General features: G+C 46.6%; 1 protein-coding gene across 9 annotated transcripts in view; it reads left to right on the top strand.

Annotated features, from left to right (window-relative positions):
* Positions 1 to 22,140, top strand: part of PHACTR4 (phosphatase and actin regulator 4) — a 73,324-nt gene that overhangs the window by 11,791 nt on the left and 39,393 nt on the right. For 5 of the 9 annotated variants that reach the window (XM_071767827.1, XM_071767830.1, XM_071767828.1 and 2 more), the window contains one exon: positions 13,349 to 13,395. In XM_071767827.1, coding sequence (XP_071623928.1) covers positions 13,380 to 13,395 — 16 coding nt within the window. In that variant the 5' untranslated portion in view covers positions 13,349 to 13,379. Of the gene's footprint in view, positions 1 to 13,348; positions 13,396 to 15,089; positions 15,161 to 15,491; positions 15,593 to 22,140 lie in introns of those variants that run through there. The other 4 variants (XM_071767823.1, XM_071767824.1, XM_071767831.1 and 1 more) reach the window with 4 other exon arrangements.

Here is a 22,140-nt window from a genome sequence, read left to right as displayed (position 1 = left end):
ATGCCTGGCTCATGGTTGGCCTTGGGTTATGAACACCAAAGTTCTGCTCCTTTCAAAACCTGGGGCTGGCAAATCCTGGTGGGCTGGGATCTGGTGGCACTCAGGATTTTGTTCTGAAGTGAACCTGAGGAGTTTAATCCCAGTTTTGTGGCAAAAACCTCAAATAATCTTCTGAATATGAGCAAGCACGTTGGGTTGGGTGAAAATCTGAGAGGATCTGGCATTGGATCCTTGGTGACCTAACAGCTTCCAGCACCTTGGGAAGAGCAGGATGGCACCTGTGAGTGCTGTGGAAAAGGGAATAGAGGAGTGGGCAGGATCTGTCAGGAGTTTTTTTAAGCCTGGTTGTGGTGCTGAGAAGCCTGAGCTGCTGCCTCCCTGACCCAGGCTCATCCCTGCTCTGTGCCAGCAGCCCCGTGCTCAGCCCTGCCAGACCCATACCTGCTGCAGAAGAGACCCTCACAGACCCTGCCAGACCCCCACGGATCCTTGCAGATCCTCACAGACCCTCAGACCCCCCCTCAGACCCCCACAGACCCCTCACAGGCCCCCTCAGACCCCCACAGACCCCCTCAGGCCCCCCTCAGGCCCCCCTCAGGCCCCCCTCAGGCCCCCCTCAGGCCCCCCTCAGGCCCCCCACAGACCCCCCACAGACCCCCCACAGACCCCCTCAGACTCCCTCAGACTCCCACAGGCCCCCACAGGCCCCCTCAGACCCCCCACAGGCCCCTCACAGACCCCCTCAGACCCCCCTCAGACCCCCCTCAGACCCCCCTCAGACCCCCCTCAGACCCCCCTCAGACCCCCCTCAGACCCCCCTCAGACCCCCCTCAGACCCCCCACAGGCCCCCACAGACCCTGCCTCTTCCCTCCTTCCCTTCTACTCAAACAACTGCTGGGGGACCACGTGAGGAACAAATTGAGGAACTGAAGTGGATTAAACCCAACTTTTTCTGCACCAGGCAGGTTTGGACTGGGCTCAGCTGCTCAGCTGGGATTCCTGTGCCAGGCAGAGCTGCCAAGCACAGTGCCAGCTTTCCTTGCCTCCTGCACAGGGGTGTTTTGGGGTTCCAGTGCAGTTGGTTTGGTGCTTGTGGGCCCTCACCTGGTGGGGCTTGTCACCAAAATGCTGTCTGGAAGCTTCCAGGTTGTTTCTCCAGGTTTGGTTGCAGCTCAAACTCACCCCATCAGAGGGGAAAGGATGCTTGAAGCAGCTCTGAAGGTTGCTGTTGGAGGTGTTAATTTACAGAGTAAAGCTGAGAATCAGACTGGCTCAAGCTTCAGGTCCCCTTTGCACCAAAGCAACTGTTCCTCAGTACCCTTTTTAGTGCAGAACTAAGTTTTTTTCCCTTTAATAAACCTGGAGCTATAGGAATCTCAGAATGGTTTGGGTGTGAAGGGACCTTAAAGCCCACCCAGTGCCACACGAGGTGCCTTGGGAGAGACCCCCATGGCCAGGCTGCAAATGCAGCTTCTGCTTCAACTGCTGCTGGCTTTTTGTATTTATTTTTTTTTTTTCAGAGTTCAGGGGAGCTTTCCTGCAAGTTCAATTTAGTGGCTTGGGCAGTGGAAAAGCTCCCTTAAAGAGAGGAGTCAGGGTTTAACACTGGGCTGGCAGATGCTCTCTATTCATCCCCTTCCCTAAGAAAGGAGAGGGAATAAGGGAGAGAGATTTATGGGTTGGAAAGTAAACGACCCAGCTTTAATGAAACAGGAATGATAAAAAAGGAAAAAATATTAAATATATGCAAATACACAGAAAAAACAACACCTCGATCCTTCCATTTTCCCCCCAGCAAGGCTCCCATCACCACCAAGGCTGCAGATTTCTCTGCTTACAAGAGGCTGAAAGCAAAATGAGAAGACAGAAACTTCACTCCATCCTGGCCCAAACCAGGACAAGAGGCAAAAAAAAAAAAAAAAAAAAAGAAAAAACAAAACAAAACCCAAAAAACGTTGGGTTTGCAGCAGCCCAGCAGCTTTGTTTTGGGGAGGAAATGGGGGCTGGAAATGAAATCACCTCAGGAGTCAGAATTCTGGGGGCATTTCCCACAGCATCCCAGGGCTGGGTGTTTCTGGCAAGGCTGAGGAAAAGGGAAACCACAAAACATGAGGCAAAGGTGGTTTGGGTTTGACCTCAGAGCCCTTTGGGTGTGGGTTCAGGACATGGGGTCTGGGGCTGACCCACAGCCCTCAGCTGCATCATCCTCATGGTAGGTGAAGGATGGAGGTTTTTGTTGCTGATGAGGTTGTTTTATTGCCCTTGAGGTTGTTCTTGTGCTTCATGGTGGCCTCCTGCAAGCAGAGGGCTGAGCTCAGGATTTTAAGTAGTGTTTATCAGGTTAAAGTGGGTTTTGTTCACTTTTCCTGAGAGGTTATTATGGATTTTGTTCACTTTTCTTGGGAGCTTAATACGGATTTTGTTCACTTTTCTTGGGAGCTTAATATGGATTTTTGTTCACTTTTCCTGGGAGGTTATTATGGATTTTGTTCACTTTTCTTTGGAGGTTAAAATGGATTTTATTCACTTTTCCTGAGAAGTTAAAATTGATTTTTGTTCACTTTTCCTGGGAGGTTATTATGGATTTTTGTTCACTTTTCTTGGGAGGTTAAAATGGTTAAAGGGAAAGGGAAAAGGGAAAGGAAAAGGAAAAAGAGAAAAGGAAAAAAAGGAAAGTGGAAAGGAAAAAGGAGAAGGAAAAGAAAAAGGAAAGCAATCTCAAGAAGCTTCTCCCCCTATTTTAGGGATTTTCTGCCTCCTGCAGTCAGTAATCCTCTTCTATGCCTCTGTATGGATAAGGTTGGTCTGGTTGATTTTGATTTGGTTTGGTTTTTTTCGTTTTTTTTTTTTTTGAGTGAATTAAACTTGATTTGGAGCTACTTTTTTTTTTTTTTTTTTTTTTTTTTTTTTTTTTTTTTTTTAGTGATTTGAACTTCCCTGTGAGGTGTTGGGTACAACGTTGTAGGAGCAGGTTTTGTATTGACCACAAAGGCATTTTAATTTTTTTAATTTCTGCCAAGCCCCATTGCACTGGAATCAGGATGGAAAGGTGCCAGGGCCAGAGCTGGAAAGGAGTCTGAGGCTGCTGGAGCTGGGATTTCAGAGGAATTCTGCCTCCTTTGGGCAAGGAGCCCTTCAGCAGCCCCATGAACCCAGAACCCTCAAAAGAAAACCCCAAAAAGCTGTGGTTAGTGGGGTTTTTTGTGGGAAAGTTGAAAATTAATCCTTTCCTTGGTGGCCGTGGGGGGGCTGGGGGCACTCAGGCTGTCCTGTGAAACTGAAATCCTTATTTTATCTGGTGTGTGCTGGTTTCTGGGGTTTAGGGGGAGAAAAAAAGGAAAAGGAAGGAAGAAAGGAAGAAAGAAAAAGTAAGAGAGAAGGAAGAAGAAGAAGGAAGGAAGGGGGGAAGGAATGAAAGGAAAATAAAGAGAAAAGGAAAGGGAAAGGGGAAAGGAAAAAGGAAGGGGAAAAGGGAAAAGAAAAAGAAAAGGGAAAAGGAAAGGGAAAAGAAAAGGGAAAGGGGAAAGGAAAAAGAAAAGGGAAAGGAAAAAGGAAAGGGAAAGGGGAAAGGAAAAAGAAAAGGGAAAGGAAAAAGGAAAGGGAAAGGGGAAAGGAAAAAGGAAAGGGAAAGGGGAAAGGAAAAAGGAAAGGGAAAGGGGAAAGGAAAGGGAAAGGGGAAAGGAAAAAGAAAAGGGAAAGGAAAAAGGAAAGGGAAAGGGGAAAGGAAAAAGAAAAGGGAAAGGAAAAAGGAAAGGGAAAGGGGAAAGGAAAAAGAAAAGGGAAAAGGGAAAAGAAAAAGAAAAGGGAAAGGGGAAAGGAAAAAGGAGAGGGAAAAGAAAAGGGAAAGGGGAAAGGAAAAAGGAAAGGGAAAGGGGAAAGGAAAAAGGAAAGGGGAAAGGAAAAAGGAAAGGGAAAGGGGAAAGGAAAAAGGAAAGGGAAAGGGGAAAGGAAAAAGGAAAGGGAAAAGAAAAGGGAAAGGGGAAAGGAAAAAGGAAAGGGAAAGGGGAAAAGAAAGGGGAAAGGAAAAAGGAAAGGGAAAGGGGAAAAGAAAGGGGAAAGGAAAAAGGAAAGGGAAAGGGGAAAGGGAAAGGGGAAAGGGGAAAGGGAAAGGGGAAAGGAAAGGGAAAGGGGAAAGGAAAAAGGAAAGGGAAAGGGGAAAGGAAGTGGGAAAGGAAAGGAAAAGGAAAGGAATCTCAAGACTTTGTATTCTTAATACTGATGTCTGAGGAGCAGGGCCCACCCTCCTGGCTGCTTTCCCTGTACTCTCACCTTCCCAGACAGTTGTATCCCCAGCTCCTGAGTGCTTCCTATTCATGCTCCAAGGAATTCCCTTCCATCCACCCTGCTCTGTGCTCCAGGTTTGCAGAGGTTCAGCTGCTGGGTCTGGAGCCAGGGATGCCCTGAGGCTCCAGCAGCACTCACCTCCTGCTCATATGGAACTCCTGTCATCAAGAGCTCAGTTTATCATCTCAGACCTTTTGGAAAGAAGGGGAAAAAATAGAAAAACAGCCTGGAGTTTGGGGGAAATGAGCTGCACTTGAATTATTCATTGGTTGTTGGCTGCAGAATGCTGAGGCAGGTGATCTGGTGGAGTTTCATTCCCTGAAGTCCCACTGGGCAAAAATGACTTAGGGACTTGGATAAGTGGGGTTTTCTGTGGAAAATCTACAAATAGATCAGTTCTTTTCCCTTCTCTCCTTCTGGCATGCCCAGACTTTGCTGGGTAATAGCAAAATGTGTGAATTGCATTCTTTTAGTACCAGTATTTAGTAGTTTATTATCAGTATCAGTAGTTCTCACATTTGGAGGGTTCAGATGTGTTGATAGATTAAGTGGTGGGTTTTGGTTTTGTGGCTATCTAAAGCATCTTGAATATTCTGCTTTTTAATCAAGCTTGGTCTTCTGGCTTTTGAAAAAAAAAAAAAAATTCAGCCCCAGGGGTGCTTTTAGTTCCCATCCCTGTTGCCCACGACAGTGGCTCCTTCAGAGTTTTCCAATGAAATGGACATTTCCCCCCCTATGGAAAAACATTTCTGCAGTAGAAATGTTGTGGAAGCAGTGGTGGTGGGGAGCTGGGGGTGTTGTGGTGGAGGTGCTAGGTGGTCTTCCAGAAAATCTGGTCTTTCATCAAACTTTTCCAAGCTGCAGCCTGAAGGTTGGGCAGGGAGCTGAGGGGATGAATGGAGCTCTGGGAGGATGGGGCACTAAATATCAGCTGCATGCAGGTGTGTGGTGACCTGCAGGTGATGAGTGCATCTGTCAAGGCTTCTAAAAGGAAAAAAAAAAAACCTTCCCCATCATCTCAAGAGGAGAGGGAAATCTCAAGTTTTAAACTCCATCTGTCAGCCAGAGGATCAACAGCTTTGGGTTGGGTGACTTCCAGCTTTTGGGTGGGTGGTGAAGGAATAACCATGCCTTGCTCACCTCCCTCTGGATGCTCCTGGCTCAGCTTCCATGGTCAGAGGAAAAAGAGCATTTGTCTTCTGCAAGAATCAGCCCCTCTGCCTGAATTTTATCCTCTGCTTTTATCAGGAGGATAATTTGGGGAGAGGAAAACCCTTCAGCTGCTTCAAGGACAGCCAGGAGGGAAGCAGCTTTGCTATATTCACACTGCAGGTTTTTTTTTTTGTTTTTTTTTTTCCCTACTCCCACACCTCCAGAGTGGTTGATCATCTGCCAGAGGGCCTGGAGGTAAATTAGAAATGTTTGCTGTCCTGGTAGCTAGGTAGGTAAATAAATAAATGATAGAAATATCATTTGTCACTGGGACTTGGCTGAGGAGTCATTTGTGTTCATTTTGCCAGCTTTCCTATAGGCTGTGGGGTTTTCATTTAAGGTTTGGTAAATATGGTTCCTTTGGTGAGCTGAAACACCTGGGAGAGCCTTTGTCTGGTGTGTTTCAAGTAGAACTGTGAGGAAAAAAAAAATATCTGCTGTGTTTAGCTGGGTAAGGTGTCCAGGTGTTACTTTGGGAGTTCTGTAGAAGGTGGTGGCTCTGGGAAATAGTATTGCAAGTTTTCATTTCGTTGGAAATTGCTTTCCAAAAGAAGTTAATTCTCTCTTGAAGATGGGGAAACTGAGGCAGAGAAAGACAAAGGGCCTTGTCTAGAGTTCAGTAGCAGAGCTGGAGGTGAAGGTGAGGCTGGAACAGCTCAGTGTTTCTGCACAGTGTGCCCAGGGGTATTTTTAAGGTTTGTTTTGCTCATAGGATTTAAAACCCCAATGGTCTGCCCCATCTCACAGGCAGGGAGGATGCAGCTCCCTTCCCTTCCCAGCTCCTCTCTGGTAATGTTAGATTACTGTGCCACCCACAGGCAGCTACCAAGCTGCTGAAAAATATTTACCATTCACAGGGGGAACCAGTTATCAGCTGTGAAATGGGTGACAAAAAGCTGCTGGTTTCATTTGCTGGGACATTTTTCTCTATTTAGACTTCTCCAGCCTATTCCTGTTTTCTATTTAAATTGCCTTTATCATTGTTAGGCTGGTTTACTGTTTTTTTTTGTTTGTTTGTTTGTTTGGTTTTTTTTTTTTTTATTATTATTATTTTATTTTTTCCCCAACTGTTTCCCACTTCTCCAACAAAACCTTTGCCTTGTGCTGAGCAGCTGCCCTGTTCCTGCTGCCATCATTTGCTTTCCAACAAGTGAAGAAATGCAAATCCCCTTCCAGTCTGAAGCCTTCAGGATCCTTGGGGAGCAAGAGAAACCTCAGGGCTGGTGATTAGTGCTGCACCCCATTCATTGCCCTGCTGCCAGATGAGGCTGGGAGGCCAATTTGCTTTAATCTCTGTCATTTTCTTGAGGAAGGAATATTCTGATTTTTCCTCCAGGATGCTGAGGACCTGACCTCTCCATTGCTGACCTCTCCCTGTGCCTGATTAAGCTCAGAACAAACTGGGTCAGCAGAGGCTGCTGGAAGGATTTTGAGAGCAGCCATCCCCATTTGTAGCAAAGGAGGTTTCAGACCATGACAACTGAAGGGCAGGAGCAAACCCAGATTTTTTTTTTGAGGTGGAGCTGGTTTTTTAGTGGATGAAGTCAGAAAAAAACCACTTGAGCTGCTCGATTTCTGAGGCAGGGTTTGTGCATCTCTCCCCCTCTGCACTGCTCAGTCCAACAAGAGGTTAATGCAGCCTTCACACCTTGCCTGGTAATTTCTAGAGGTGTTTTTGGCAAGGTTGAGCTGGTTTAGGTTTTTGAAGAATTTCCCTTGTGATATTTCAACTCTGGTTTGTGCACCCCTGCTCTAAGCTGCCCCCTGGGAGAGCTGTTGTGTGCTGGTGAGTTATTCTGCTTTGTAGAACAGAATTTTAATGTTGTTTACTGTGTTCTTAATCTTACAGCTGGCAGATAAATTGAGTTACTTTAGCCCTTCCCCTGGGGACTTCCTGGACAACGTACCCATAGAGTTAGGTGGAGTTATCTCAGCTTTGCAAAAATCCTCTCATCTGTCTTCCTGGAATGGGTAATTGGTGAGAGAATAAAATGTTGATTTTTTTTTTTTTTTTTTTTTTTTTTTTAATTGCATTTTTCAAAAGGACTGGACAACCAGCTCTGGTGGGGCAGTTGGGATGAGCTTGCTCCAAGTCCAGCTTTTCAGAAACATCTGCAGCTTGATGTGCTGAGAAGAACCATTCTGCTGACTTGGTTTGTGAAAAAATTGGCAAACCAAGGGTGGAAACTCAGAACCTCCCTGGAGAAACCTCTGGTTTGAAACCCAGGCTGCCTCAGTCTCCCAGCCAGCATTTTTGTCCCCTTTTTCCTGGGGTAACTCTGAGCTCAGGCAGGAGCAGCTCCTCACTGGGCCAGCAGGGACCATCTCTGGGTTTGGGTTTCTGGCTGCTGCTGCAGTAATAACATTTTAAACCCAGTGGGGACTGAAGTGGCATAAAATGAAGTGGGATTCTGTTGGTTTGGCTGTTCCTAGCACCATCTCAGCACCAAATAAAAGAGGTTCTAGGAGGCTGTCAAGTGAATTGGGTGACATTTCATGGACCTGTCACTCAGCCCCTGGGTAATGAGCTGCAGGACCTTGTTCCTCAGGGTGTTTGTTACCACTTCCCTCTCTCTGGGACTGATGGGTGTAGTTCAAGACTGTTACAAGAACATCCTTTCTCCCACGTCCTTTTTTTTTTTTTTTTTTTCCAAGTTTTGTCTCTCATGACAGTCAAGCTCTCCCCCTCTCTGGAATGGTGATTCAGAGCTGAGCCACATGGAAACCTCTCCAAACCTGGCACCTTGGAGCAGTAAAGGTGCCACTGAGGTTTGAGAGAGTTCTCAGGTTTGCTTGGTCAGTTGGGAAAGAAAAAAACCAAAACCCAAAACAACCCCAGAGCTGGCTTGGTAATTTTTAGGTGGATTTTTGGAAACATCCCTCTTGGAAGAGATGAGCTGCCCTGGGTCAGAAGTGTGACAGAGGCCAAGTGGTGCAGCTCCTGAGCTTCACTGTGGAGGAAGCTGAAAGCAAAATGTGGAAGAGGTCTGGGTGAGGGGTTGCTAAAAATGCCACCAGGATGAAGCTGGAAGCTGAACCATGGGGGCTGCCAGAGGTTGGGGCAACTTGGTGGTGATTTAGGGTTGGGAGCTGGGACTGGCAAGGTCCTGCCCTTCCCAACCCATCCTTTCTCTTCTTTCTCTTCTTTCTCTTCTTTCTCTTCTTTCTCTTCTTTCTCTTCTTTCTCTTCTTTCTCTTCTTTCTCTTTTTCTCTTTTTCTCTTTTTCTCTTTTTCTCTTTTTCTCTTTTTCTCTTTTCCTCTTTTCCTCTTTTCCTCTTTTCCTCTTTTCCTCTTTTCCTCTTTTCCTCTTTTCCTCTTTTCCTCTTTTCCTCCTTTTTTCTTCCTTTTTTCTTCCTTTTTTCCTCTTTTTTTCCTCTTTTTTTCCTCTTTTTTTCCTCTTTTTTTCCTCTTTTTTTCCTCTTTTTTTCCTCTTTTTTTCCTCTTTTTTTCCTCTTTTTTTCCTCTTTTTTTCCTCTTTTTTTCCTCTTTTTTTCCTCTTTTTTTCCTCTTTTTTTCCTCTTTTTTTCCTCTTTTTTTCCTCTTTTTTTCCTCTTTTTTTCCTCTTTTTTTCCTCTTTTTTTCCTCTTTTTTTCCTCTTTTTTTCCTCTTTTTTTCCTCTTTTTTTCCTCTTTTTTTCCTCTTTTTTTCCTCTTTTTTTCCTCTTTTTTTCCTCTTTTTTTCCTCTTTTTTTCCTCTTTTTTTCCTCTTTTTTTCCTCTTTTTTTCCTCTTTTTTTCCTCTTTTTTTCCTCTTTTTTTCCTCTTTTTTTCCTCTTTTTTTCCTCTTTTTTTCCTCTTTTTTTCCTCTTTTTTTCCTCTTTTTTTCCTCTTTTTTTCCTCTTTTTTTCCTCTTTTTTTCCTCTTTTTTTCCTCTTTTTTTCCTCTTTTTTTCCTCTTTTTTTCCTCTTTTTTTCCTCTTTTTTTCCTCTTTTTTTCCTCTTTTTTTCCTCTTTTTTTCCTCTTTTTTTCCTCTTTTTTTCCTCTTTTTTTCCTCTTTTTTTCCTCTTTTTTTCCTCTTTTTTTCCTCTTTTTTTCCTCTTTTTTTCCTCTTTTTTTCCTCTTTTTTTCCTCTTTTTTTCCTCTTTTTTTCCTCTTTTTTTCCTCTTTTTTTCCTCTTTTTTTCCTCTTTTTTTCCTCTTTTTTTCCTCTTTTTTTCCTCTTTTTTTCCTCTTTTTTTCCTCTTTTTTTCCTCTTTTTTTCCTCTTTTTTTCCTCTTTTTTTCCTCTTTTTTTCCTCTTTTTTTCCTCTTTTTTTCCTCTTTTTTTCCTCTTTTTTTCCTCTTTTTTTCCTCTTTTTTTCCTCTTTTTTTCCTCTTTTTTTCCTCTTTTTTTCCTCTTTTTTTCCTCTTTTTTTCCTCTTTTTTTCCTCTTTTTTTCCTCTTTTTTTCCTCTTTTTTTCCTCTTTTTTTCCTCTTTTTTTCCTCTTTTTTTCCTCTTTTTTTCCTCTTTTTTTCCTCTTTTTTTCCTCTTTTTCTTTCCTCTTTCCAATTTCAATCCTGAAAGGGTTGAAATTCGGGTCAGCTTGCAGGCTGCTCCCTGGGCAGGTGCTGCAGGGAAGGGGATGGGAGGAGATCCAGAGCTTGGACTTTGCTCTGTTTGTGTTGCTGTGGGACCTCAGGAGGATGCAACCCCATGGGAAGGGCTGGGAGGGATGGAATTCCCTCCTGGAGCAGAGAGGGGGTTGAGACTGAAGAAATAGGGTGAAAAACAGGGTAGAAAAATGGCTTTTACAGCCTGGCTGTGGAGCAGTCGGTTTCTATTGTGTGGGGATTAGCTGCCTGGCTGGAAAAAAAGCCATCACCTTGCTGCTGTGAGTTCAGAGACAGGTCAGTGGAACAAGAATATATTCTTAGAGCTGGGGGTGGGGAAGAAAAAAAAAAAAAACCACAAAAAAAGCCCCCCAAAAAAGCAAAAAAACCAGGCAAAGTGTTTGAACTGAGAAGGCAGACAAAGGCTGGGGGCCTGCAGTGCCCAGGAGCAGGGACAGGAGCTGTGCCAGTGCCAGGCATGGCAGAGGGATGTCACCCAGCTGTCAGACCCTGGGAATATCTGAGCATTTTGAGGACATGAATATTCAGAGGAGCTGGAGCACGTGTGGTGCTAAAGGCAGGGCAAAACCCCAGCTTTCTCAGGGTTAGGAACCTGGGCAGGGTCTGGTAGCAGGGGGTTAAATGGATTTTTCTGTTCTGCAGGGAAGGTTTTCCCAAGCTGTTTCCTACAGAACACAGCTCCCCAGGCCTTAGGTAATGCTGGCAGCAGGATCTGCACCTCTTCATCCAGTCCTTCAGGGAGAAAGTGCCTGTTCTTTGGTGCCAGCAGTGATGTGCAGCCCTGCTTGGGCAGCCTCCTGACTTTCCTCCCTCTTGCTCTAACCTGGCATCACTTTTTTTTTTCTTTTTTCTCTTCTTTCTCTTCTTTCTCTTCTTTCTCTTCTTTCTCTTCTTTCTCTTTCTCTTCTCTCTTCTCTCTTCTCTCCTCTTCTCTCTTCTCTCTTCTCTCTTCTCTCTTCTCTCTTCTCTCTTCTCTTTTCTCTTTTCTCTTTTCTCTTTTCTCTTTTTCTCTTTTTCTCTTTTCTCTTTTTCTCTTTTTCTCTTTTTCTCTTTTTCTCTTTTTCCTCTTTCCTCTTTCCTCTTTCCTCTTTCCTCTTTCCTCTTTCCTCTTTCCTCTTTCCTCTTTCCTCTTTCCTCTTTCCTCTTTCCTCTTTCCTCTTTCCTCTTTCCTCTTTCCTCTTTCCTCTTTCCTCTTTCCTCTTTTCCTCTTTTCCTCTTTCCTCTTTCCTCTTTCCTCTTTCCTCTTTCCTCTTTCCTCTTTCCTCTTTCCTCTTTCCTCTTTCCTCTTTCCTCTTTCCTCTTTCCTCTTTCCTCTTTCCTCTTTCCTCTTTCCTCTTTCCTCTTTCCTCTTTCCTCTTTCCTCTTTCCTCTTTCCTCTTTCCTCTTTCCTCTTTCCTCTTTCCTCTTTCCTCTTTCCTCTTTCCTCTTTCTTTTCCTTTTTTCCTTTTTTCCCCATCTCTCCTTTGATGCTTTCTCTCTTAATAATCAGATAGTTGTGGAGTGCTGCTTTGCTCAGAAAGGAGCCCTCCCCACGCAGGGGATGCTGGCAGGAGGTGCCACACGTCCTTGGTGTGGACACTGAGTGTCCAGCAGGGAGGGGGCTGCCAGGATTTGTATTCCAGCCACAAATGTGCCCCTTGGAATATGCAGAGCTCAGCACAGCCTGGGCAAGGATGCCCTTGAAAGGCAAATTAAACTGAATTCCCTGGTGGCTCCAGGGAAAGAGGAGGAGGAGGAGGAGGGTTGCTGTCATCTCTGCTGAGGTTCAAGGTTTGGAGATGCTTTTGTTTCTCTTCTGCTTTCCCTGCAGGGCTCAGTGAAAGGGCAGGGAGACCTTAACTGCAAATGTCCCATGGACAGGTTTGCTGCTCTCTGGAGGTTTGGCTCTGTGTGGTGGTGACTTCTGTTTGTAAAAACCTCCTGCCTTCAGTGGGGAATGTTCATTCTGGTTTTTCCCAAATGGTTTCCTCAGTGCAGCCTCCAGTCATCTCCCATGGAGGCACCAAATCCCCCATCCAAACCACTCCTGAGGTTTGAACAGAGGTGATGGGTTAAGCTGGAGGGATTCTGAGGGTGTTTCCAAAGTAAAATGAAGTGGTCAAATGAAGAGCTCAGGTTCTTCTTGCCCAGAAGTCTGCCCAGCCTTCTGTTTCCCTTTGTCCAGTTCTGTTTCCCTTTGCTAAGCAGTTTAAATGCTGATTGCTGAGGAAGTTTGGAGAGTTTAATGGCTTTGTCTCTGGTCTCCCCATCTAAGAAAGTCCCTGCAAGGATTTTCCAGCTGCAGCAGAGCCAAGCAGCCTGGAGCAAGGTTGTCTGATCAAAAAAAGTGTTTTTACTACATGGTTCAGCAAAGCAAAGCTGGAAAGCCCTGCTGGCAACAGCTTCTTGGGTTTTCTCCTCTGTCACCACTGCCCTGAGATGCTCTGGGGCTCTCATGCAAGTTGAGGATGTGCTGGGAAGTCAGCAAATTATCAGATGGAGATGTGATCCATCTGATCTGAGCTTGTGTTACAGCCAACAAACTGCACTTAGGAGGTGAGGTGCTGAGCTGAGACTTCCCAGGGAAGGCTTGGGTTGTAATGGGCTTCTTGTAAAAGCTTTCACTTCCCAGCACTGGAAACAAGCTCATTTTGTAGCTTTTCCCAGTCACCCCATGCTGTGCCTGTTGACATTTCCTCTTGTGGTTGTCTTCATTTGAACTGTGAGATCTTCAGGACTTTTTTTTTTCTCAACTTCTGAGCATGATTTTTTTTTTTTCTGTGCTGTGTAATGCATCAGAATCAAGATGCCTCCTGACATCCCCAAGCTTAGTTCCTCTTGCACCTCATTTGCAGAACTTTCTCCAGAGAGAAGCTGAGTTTGCTAGAAAATCCTCCTTCCTCCTTTTTTTTCCCCCCAGTCTGTTCAGAACCATCTTGGTGTTGGGGGAGATGCAAACCACTTCCTGCTCACATGCCAGTCTGTCTTTGCTAGATAAGCAGGAGCTCTTCCCTTTCACCTTCTTCATGCCATGGAAGAGGCAACCATGGGAAGTTTTCCCTAGGACCAAAGATTTGATGCTTGGTAATGATTATCCCTTAATTTTCTTTCCTTTTTCTTCCCAACACGGAGTGGGTGTGATGAGAGACCAGAGATGGCTTCAAAGAGGGGGGAAGATGCCACATGAATCATTCCCAGTTGGCTGGGGCAGGTTTTCTGCTCTAGGTTCCCTCCACAGAGCTGACAGAGAAGTGAAAGTAACCCTGGGTCTTGGTGGTACTTGGGATTTTAATGAGTGTCAATTTTGTTTCCTCTTTTCTGCAGGAACTGCTGGGAAAGCCAGTGTGCCAGGGGAATGGAAGAGAACACTGGTGAGTACACTCTTAGATGTCTTACCAGGGGGTGTGGACCTGGTCTTCCTCCTTGGTTAAGCATCACAAACTTGATTACTTTAAACTTCATTCCTTCAACCCAACTGGAAAAAGTGCTTAGAAAATCAGCTACTTGGGCAGATGCATCAGTTCCAACTGGATTGCACTAATGGTGTGGACCAGATCTGATTAAAGCTGTGTTGTACATCTGGAAGATGGGGTTTTTTTGGGTTTTTTTTTTTTAAATCTCCCCTCTGTGGATCTTGGGGTACAAGGCTATTGGATATCCCAAGCTCTTGAAAGCAAAGAACATCCTCTTTATGCTAGGTAGGAGGCACTGAACAAGGCAGGTGTTCAGCTGATGGGAGCTCCTGACTTCTCTTTCTGGGTTGATTTCTCTAGGTTGCTCTGTCTTGCAGAAGGTGGAGGATTTTTTTATTAAACACAATTAATTTGGCTTTAAAACTCTTGCTTTAGGCACTGTGTGTACTGCTTGCCCTGAGGCAAACAAACTCATTGCTGGGAAGTTTTTCTCTCCTGGAAGGATATGATTGCAGCCAAACACTTGGAGATTGCTTTGAATGTGTTTTGATTTTCCATCTGTTTACCTGGAGTGGCTGTGGAAGACAGGAGCTAAATGGCCATCTTTCCCTCCTGCTGGAATGAGATTTGCCCAGGAATTCTTGCCTGCACCATGGGAAGCCAATCTCCACCAAGCACGTTGACCTCACATCTTGCAGACCAGAAATGTTCCAGTTGGTGCCTCCTCCCTGGTACTGAAGTGCAATTTTGTGACCATAAATTGTATTTCCAGGTTATTCCCATGCAGCCATCCTGAAAACTGAGTCACCTGAAGGCCACTGTCTGACTTCATGCAGTGCTGGGCTGTTGGAACCCAGTGGCCCAGTTGGCCCAGTTACCAGCCAGGTGGCCATGGATCAAAACTTCTCCTGCTTATAAACCTGGTGGCAAGAATTGGTAGGCTGGGAGGTGCACATTTCATTGGTGGTGATTGCTTTCCCTTCTGGTTTGCTCATGGCAAACTCATCCCAAATGATGAATTTGGAAGGGGGAGGAGGTTGGATAAAGTGAGTGTGATGCTGGCAGCTGCTGTGGGAGTGGTGGCCATGGAGGTGACAGCTCAAGCCCAGGACAAAGCCCAGGGTGATTTTTTTTTTAATTTTTTTTTTTTTTCCATCTCTCCAGCCTGCATTAATGGGATGGCTTTGAGCAGCACAGAGCTCTGCTTCTTCACCAGCACTCAGCCTCTGCTGGGACTGCCAGCTCTGTCCATCTCCCAGAGCTTTTAGTCCCCCCTTTTTTTTTTTTGTTTTTTAATGTGCAGTGGAATTCCATGCTGTGGGTAGGTCACTGAGCTGTGGGCTTGGACCCTGTCGAGGTCACTGAAAGCTTTGACTCCTGGCATCAGCAGAGCTGGGATGTGAAAGGCCTTATGTTCCCTTGGCATTTTTGCCAACTTCTGGAAAACTGACCTCCCCTTTCCCTCTGAACAAACTGAGCTGGGCTGGAAGAGCTGGACTTGATCTTTGCATGCCCAGGCACCCCCCACAGCTGAGTGTGAAGCTTCTTCCCCTCTTGCCTCCTCATCCTGGGAGCCAAGAGCCCCATATTAAAGGCAGAATAAGCAGATGGGTCTTTTCTTCTTATTTCCTTAAAATTACTTTGCTTTTAAGGAGGCTCATTCTCCAAGTGCTGCTAAGCTCAGGATTCCTGGGTTGTTCCTGGCACTGAGGCTGGAGATGAGGTAAGGTGGAGCTGCCTGCAGGAGCTGAGCTGAAGTCCATGCCCTTTGTTCCCTCCAAGCCCGGTGCTTTTTGATGGATTGCTGTCCTTAACTGGTTGTTTATTAACTGCATCCCCACTGCTGCATGCCTGGCTTTTGGTTTTAACTGCATTGGCACCTGCTCAGAGTTGGTGTGCTTGGGATGGCCACTGGGACTGCCACAGTTGAAGCATAAATCCTTTTTTTTTTTTTTTTTTTGTAGCTGTCAGGCTTCAGTAGCTGTGGGTGAGGCAGCCCTCTCCTTGGCTGGCTGCCCTGGCTAATTAAAAATGAAATTTGCTGTTGTCTTCAGATTTTAATTCATGCTCATCCCTGAAGACCAGTGGAAGCGTGGGCTCCAAGCAGCTGCAGTGAAGTTTCAGAGCTTGTCTCTACGTGGGTATTTTAGAACAGGTATGCAACTTCAGCTTTGCTTCAACCCTTACCCTGGGTTGTTTTGTCAAGGGTAGAGAAAAGCAGAAACTTCTTGCAAGCTTTGGGAGCTGGGACTGTGGTGGAAGTAGCCACGTGTCAGCTCTCTGCAGTCATTTGGATGTGCTCAGGCAGCATCAGATGGCTTTATTTTCCACTTTTTCAGCTGGACTTCAGCAAAAGCAAAAAACTGCTCTGTAGGCTGTGCCTTTGTGAGTGACACTGTCTTCCTGAGTGCATAAACTCAGCAGCTTGGGTAGCCTGGGGCTGAGTGCTGTGAAACCTGCTGGAGATGGAAGTTCTGGCATGGTGGGAGGGAACCTGCAAGGTTCTGAGGAGCTGAGAGGTGGTGGCTTGTGCCTGGGTGGAGGGACAGTGCTGCCCCTCAGTTGTCACTGGAGGAATTAATGAAATGTAAATCCACAAGTGCTGCCAGGCTAAAATTCCCTCCTTCCCAAGGTCTCACCTACACGGGTGATCTGCTGGAGGGAAATGTCCCTGGAATGCCTTTCCCCTCTCCAGATCCTTCCTGTGATGCAGCTGAAGGATCACACTCCATTTTTGGAGCTTGTTTCCACTCTTCCATCTACTGCCCAGACCCCCTCCCAAAAAAGATCACTCCCATCTCAGCATGATGGGAGCCATGGCTTGGGATTATCCTCAGATCTCCCTCATTTCATCTCCTGCTGAGTCTTCAGAGCCTAAAAAGCAAAAATATTGAGGAAGTTGGAGCTTTGAGCTTGGCAGGGCAAGGCTCACCTTGTGCCTCCCATTCCTTGAAAGCTGTGGTGTGGGTACAGGTCCAGCAGGGCTGCACTTCACTTCCCAGCTCATTTTGGAGTTAATTATTGCTGGAGAGGAGTGGGGAGGCAGCAGGGCAATCAGTGCCTTTCTTCATGGGAAGTGGTTGCTCTTGGGTCCTTTGACCTCCTTGGCAGTGGCTGCTTGTGGCTCCCTCTGCAGGTGTTGGGATGGGGACCTGTGGGCATCTCTGGGGGGCAGCTGGGGAATATTTTGGGAATATTTTGGGAATATTTGGGAATATTTTGTGTGCAGCCTGTGCACACATGGGCTCTGCCCCAAAGCTTTGGTGGAGATCTGATGGCTGCTTTAAGAACTTTCTGCAGTTCTTTCTTTATTCAAGACTGACTTTCATCCCCTTTGACTTTCATCCCCTTTATCTCCTGCTGTGCTACTTTCTTCCCAATTCTTTTCCTGCTAAAAATAGGAAACACTCTTCAAGTCCTTAACCTTTGTGCAAACAAAGAAGTCATTTGCTTCAGCATCTAGGCTGACTTCTGGGCTCCATGCCTCATAAGGAAACCAGTGTGATAGGAATCTGCTGCTTTTGGAGCCTTGGACTCCAAATATAGTCTGAGCAGAGGAAACAGCTAGAAATGTGAGTATTTCTCATGCCCCCAGCTCTGCTACTTACTCCTGGCTACCCAGTTCCCATTTTTATCCCTAAAAATCAGAGCAATACCTTGAGGATGCTCAAAGGTTCACAACCATTATGGGAATGAGTGTAAGGCCATAACCTGCCAGAGGGAAGAGGATTTTTACATCCCATTTGGTTCTAAATGTGTCTTTAGCAGTGATGCCTTTCAGTACACACCCATTGCTGCCAGCTTCCTAGCAGCCCTGTGGTCTGAAAGGAAGTTTGGGATCAAAACCACATTATCACCCTGTTCCAGGCTTAGATTGTCGTATCCCAGTATAGGTTGGGGGCTGAGCTGCTGGAGAGCAGTGGAGGTGAAAGAGACCTGGGGGTCCTGGTAGACAAGAAGATGCCCATGAGCCAGCAATGTGCCCTTGTGGCCAAGAAGGCCAATGGCATCCTGGGGTGCATTAGAAAGGGGGTGGTTAGTAGGTCAAGAGAGGTTCTCCTCCCCCTCTATTCTGCATTGGTGAGGCCACACCTGGAGTATTGTGTCCAGTTCTGGGCCCCTCAGTTCAAGAAGGACAGGGAAGTGCTTGAAAGAGTCCAGCGCAGAGCTACTGAGATGATTAAGGGAGTGGAACATCTCCCTTATGAGGAAAGGCTGAGGGAGCTGGGTCTCTTTAGTTTGGAGAAAAGGAGACTGAGGGGTGACCTCATCAATGTTTTCAAATATGTAAGGGGTGAGTGTCAGGGAGATGGAGTTAGGCTTTTCTCAGTGGTGACCAGTGATAGGACAAGGGGTAACGGGTGTAAATTGGAGCATAGGAGGTTCAAGTTGAATATCAGAAAAAATTTTTTTACTGTAAGGGTGACGGAGCCCTGGAACAGGCTGCCCAGGGGGGTTGTGGAGTCTCCTTCACTGGAGACATTCAAAACCCCCCTGGACACGTTCCTAGGGAATGTACTCTAGGGGGCCCTGCTCTGGCAGGGGGGGTTGGACTAGATGATCTTTCCAGGTCCCTTCCAACCCCTAGGATTCTGTGATTCTAGGATTCTATGATTCTATGAAGCAGGTTCTGGCATTGGTGCCTTTTAAAAAGAGGAATAATGCTCAGAAGGGATGTGGGTGCTATGGTTAAGGTGCAGTGACCATCACCTGTCCCAGCTCAAGGATATGATTGCAACCACACACTTGGAGATTGCTTTGAATGTCTTTTTATTTTCCATCTCTTTGCCTCATGTGGCTGTGGAAGACAGGAGCTAAATGGGTGTCTTTCCCTCCTCTTGAAATTAGATTTTGCCCAGAAACAGTGATGACTTTAATCACTGGCTTCCATCACCTGGCTGCCTTGGGATCTGAAAAGAACACTTTGGGATCTGAAAAGGGTCTGAAAAGAACACTTTGGGATCTGAAAAGGGTCTGAAAAGAACACTTTGGGATCTGAAAAGGGTCTGAAAAGAACACTTTGGGATCTGAAAAGGATCTGAAAAGAACACTTTGGGATCTGAAAAGGGTCTGAAAAGAACACTTTGGGATCTGAGAAGGATCTGAAAAGAACACTTTGCTTTCCTAGGGCTGCTGTGTGGGATCCCTCTTCTCAGGACCTCTCCCCTCTGCTCTGTCCCCAAGCTAAATGCAAGCAGAACACTACAGATGTGCAAAGTCTGTGCTGAAAAAACCAAACCTGCTCAGGAAAACCAATTTGCTGCTTCAAAGGTGCCTGCCAAGTGACTTTCTTCTCTCTGTTCCCTTCCTTAGGGAGCCTTTTTGTGTGCAGGAGCTGCAAGGATGTAAAATGCTCTGCTGGGAGGTGGGGGTGAACCTGAGGAGGGAGATGAGGAGTCCCATCTGATGCCTCTGGTGGGGATCAGAGGCTGGGGGCAGAGCCAAGGACTTTTTTTAGGATCACAGCTGCCAGGTGGGGAGATGTTCTCCAGGGCTCCTCCTGATGGTGGCTGCCCCAGGGTGTCAGGGGTGAGGAGGAAATCTCTGCTGCTTGATGCCTCCTGTCCCTCAGCAAGGCTTCAGAGCTCCTGGTACCACGGGGAATGCACTGCAAAAAGGGAAAGGGTCCAAGAAGGGTCAGGAAGGGAGAGGGTGAGGTGGAGGGCACTCGGGTTTATTCTTTGCTCTTGCAGAAGGACTTGGGTGAAAGGCCATGAGCTGCTTCACTTTGCTGCTGGGGCTCAGGGTGGGTGGGAAAACTCTTCTGGTGGCTGAAGTTGGAACTGCCAGGACAGGCACCTCTGGAGAGGCAGCTTTGGAGACAACTTGTCAAATGTTGACTTTAGGGTTGAACTGAAGTGTTTTGATGCTGTGGTTCTTAGTTTGAACAGAGCTGCTGGAGGTGGCATTTGTTATTCCCTGGTTTTGTTCTGCAGTCAGACAAAGAGTGGGAAGCACTTCCCTGCCAAACAGCTCTGAAAGCTGCTGGAGATGAGCAGAACGAGGCAGTGGAAATCTCTTGATATCTGCTGGAGAACAAAAGGACAAATTTTTAATTCCAGGAAAAGCTGTGAGGCCCCTCCTGAGGTCCCATGGAACTGCTTGGTGCACAGAGGGTCCTGAGTGGTCAAGGGGCTGAGATGAAACATTTATTTACAGCTGATGTGTGATAATTTGCAAGCAGACAGAAAGGCAAAATCCTGCTGCTCCTCAGGTTTACCAGAGGGTTGACCTTGATCTTGGTGGAGACCATTTGATTTTTAAACAAGGTGCAGCACAGAGCCCTTACTGCTTACCTGTGGCAGCATTGTAAATAAGTTGAGTGTGCTTGAAGTTACCAAAAATCACAGAATAATAAAATGGTTGGGTTGGAAGGGACCTTAAAGCTCCCCCAGTGCCCCCCCTGCCATGGGCAGGGACCCCTCCCCCAGCCCAGGGTGCTCCAAGCCCCATCCAAGGGGTCCATGAAAGCTTCCAGGGATGAGGCAAACATAATTAATGCTCCTTGACTTAATCAGCAAGGAATCATGGAAGGGTTTGGGCTGGAGGGGACCTTAAAGCTCCTCCAGTCCCACCTGGACAATCCAGGGACCCCTCCCCCAGCCCAGGGTGCTCCAAGCCCCATCCAACCTTGGGCACTGCCAGGGATGGGGCAGCCACAGCTTCTGGGGGCACCCTGGGGCTCAGCACCCTCCAATTAAAGAATTTCTTCCTAATGTCTCACCTAAATCTCCCCTCTCCAGATATTTCAGGACATTATCCCGACAGCCATTTGTTCTTAAGTTTGCAGTGGACATTTTCCTTTTTGGTGTAATTCAGGTGCTGGGTGTCTCAGGGTGTTTTTAAGGGGGTGCCAGTGCTGTTTCTTCTGCCTGCAAGTGATACTCAGCTCAATCACCCATTCCATGTGGCACTGAAGAAAAGAAATTCCCCCCAATCCCTCCCTGAACAAACCCCTCCTGATTTAAGTTGGGTGCCTGAACCCTTCCTGCTTTTCCTCCTGCTCTTCAAACCAAATGGTTTGCAGAGTTTTTATTTGCTGACCTGCCAGAGACCCCATAATTCCACACCACCCCATTTCAAGGGACTTTTTAAAGCTGGAAATGGCCGTGCAATCCCATGGCTCTGCCTGGAGAAAAAGAGGTGAATTTGTCAGGTTTAGTGGCTCATCTGAGGATGTGCAGGGAATGAGATGCTTTGGGCTGGCTGGAGCAAAGGGGGTGTTGTTGAGTGAGAAATGTTTGACCCACTGAAGTGCTTTGTGATGGGATTGAGTGATCTTATTCCTTGTATTAAGAGATAAGAGCTTGTAGGACATGTAATCAATCCCCTGGATAATTCAGGCTGATTTGCTGGGAAACAGTGAGTGTGGAGTTGTTGTTGTTCAGTTAAGTAGGACAGGGAGCAGCAGGCTCAGGTTTCCAGTTTTTATTTTCAACTTGTTGGCCCTTAAATTCACCTTGCTCTCTGGAACATTACTGCCTGCAAATTCTACCAAGGGATTTTATTGGGGTTGGAGGGGTGGGAAAAGAGCCAGCCTAAGAGCTGAAGTGGGTTTGGTGTAAATGAAGGGATTTTTTTTTTTGGCATTACTGCTTTTCTTAGTTCACACAGCAGTGGTGTCTCCGGGCTGAATGGCAAACCTGGCTGCTCCAAAACCAAAATGCTGAATTTTCTCATGAAGTTTGCTGCCCCTGTGGGTTGGAAATAGCCTTGAGCTGAACCACTGGCAGAACAAAGCTGGCTCTGGGCTGGTGCTGCAGTCCCCATGCAGTCACTTTGGTGTTGTCACTGCTGGCGTCACCACTTCATCTCTTCCTTTCTCATTTGTCTGGAAAAGGAGCCTGGCTCTGATTTTTTTTGGGAAGTGTCTTTTTGTCTCCACTTGAATGCACCAAGAAACCAGAGCTCGGGAGTGCCTTGGTTTCGGGGTTTTGGTGGTGGGGGGTGTTTGTGTGTGTGTGGTTTTTTGGTTTTTTTGGTTTTTTTTTCTGTTTGTTTGGTTTGGTTTTTTTTGGTTGGTTGGTTTGGTTTTGGGTTTGGTTTTTTTTTGGTTTTTTTTTTTTTTCAGGTTGGACAGATCTGGCTGTGAGGGATGTGTGAGAACCAGGACTTTGTCAGAATATTGTTCTTCATCCCAGCCTGGGTCTGTCTTGCACAGATTTGAAGATTTCTGAAGCACTGAACTGCCTGGGTTCTGATAAATTCATATTCCCATGGGCATTAAAACCAACAGAGCCCAATTCTGCCCAGGAGCAGCTGAGGGCCCTGGGGGTGCTGATCCTGGAGCAGAGGAGGCTGAGGGGAGACCTTGTGGCTCTCTGCAACCCCCTGAGAGGAGGTTGGAGCCAGGGGGGGTCGGGCTCTGCTCCCAAGGAACAAGGGATGGGACAAGAGGAACTGTTGGCACAACTCAAGTGGTGCCAGGGGAGGTTTAGGTTGGAGCTGGGGAAGAATTTCTCCCTGGAAAGGGTTGTCAGGGCCTGGCCCAGGCTGCCCAGGGCAGGGCTGGAGTCCCCATCATCCCTGGAGGGGTTTCAGAGCCCTGGGGATGTGGGGATGAGGGACATGGGGTGGGGGTGGCCTGGGCAGTGCTGGGGGAAGGGTTGGACTGGGTGATCCTAAAGGGCTTTTCCAACCAGTGATTCCAGGATAGGAACAATTTGGGGGTTTAATTGCATCTGATAGGAGGTCCAGTTGGTG

This window comes from Heliangelus exortis, chromosome 24 (genome assembly GCF_036169615.1).
Source record: "Heliangelus exortis chromosome 24, bHelExo1.hap1, whole genome shotgun sequence".
Taxonomy (NCBI): domain Eukaryota; kingdom Metazoa; phylum Chordata; class Aves; order Apodiformes; family Trochilidae; genus Heliangelus; species Heliangelus exortis.
The sequence above is the reverse complement of the archived record's forward strand: the minus strand, read 5'-3'. Positions and strand labels throughout refer to the sequence as shown.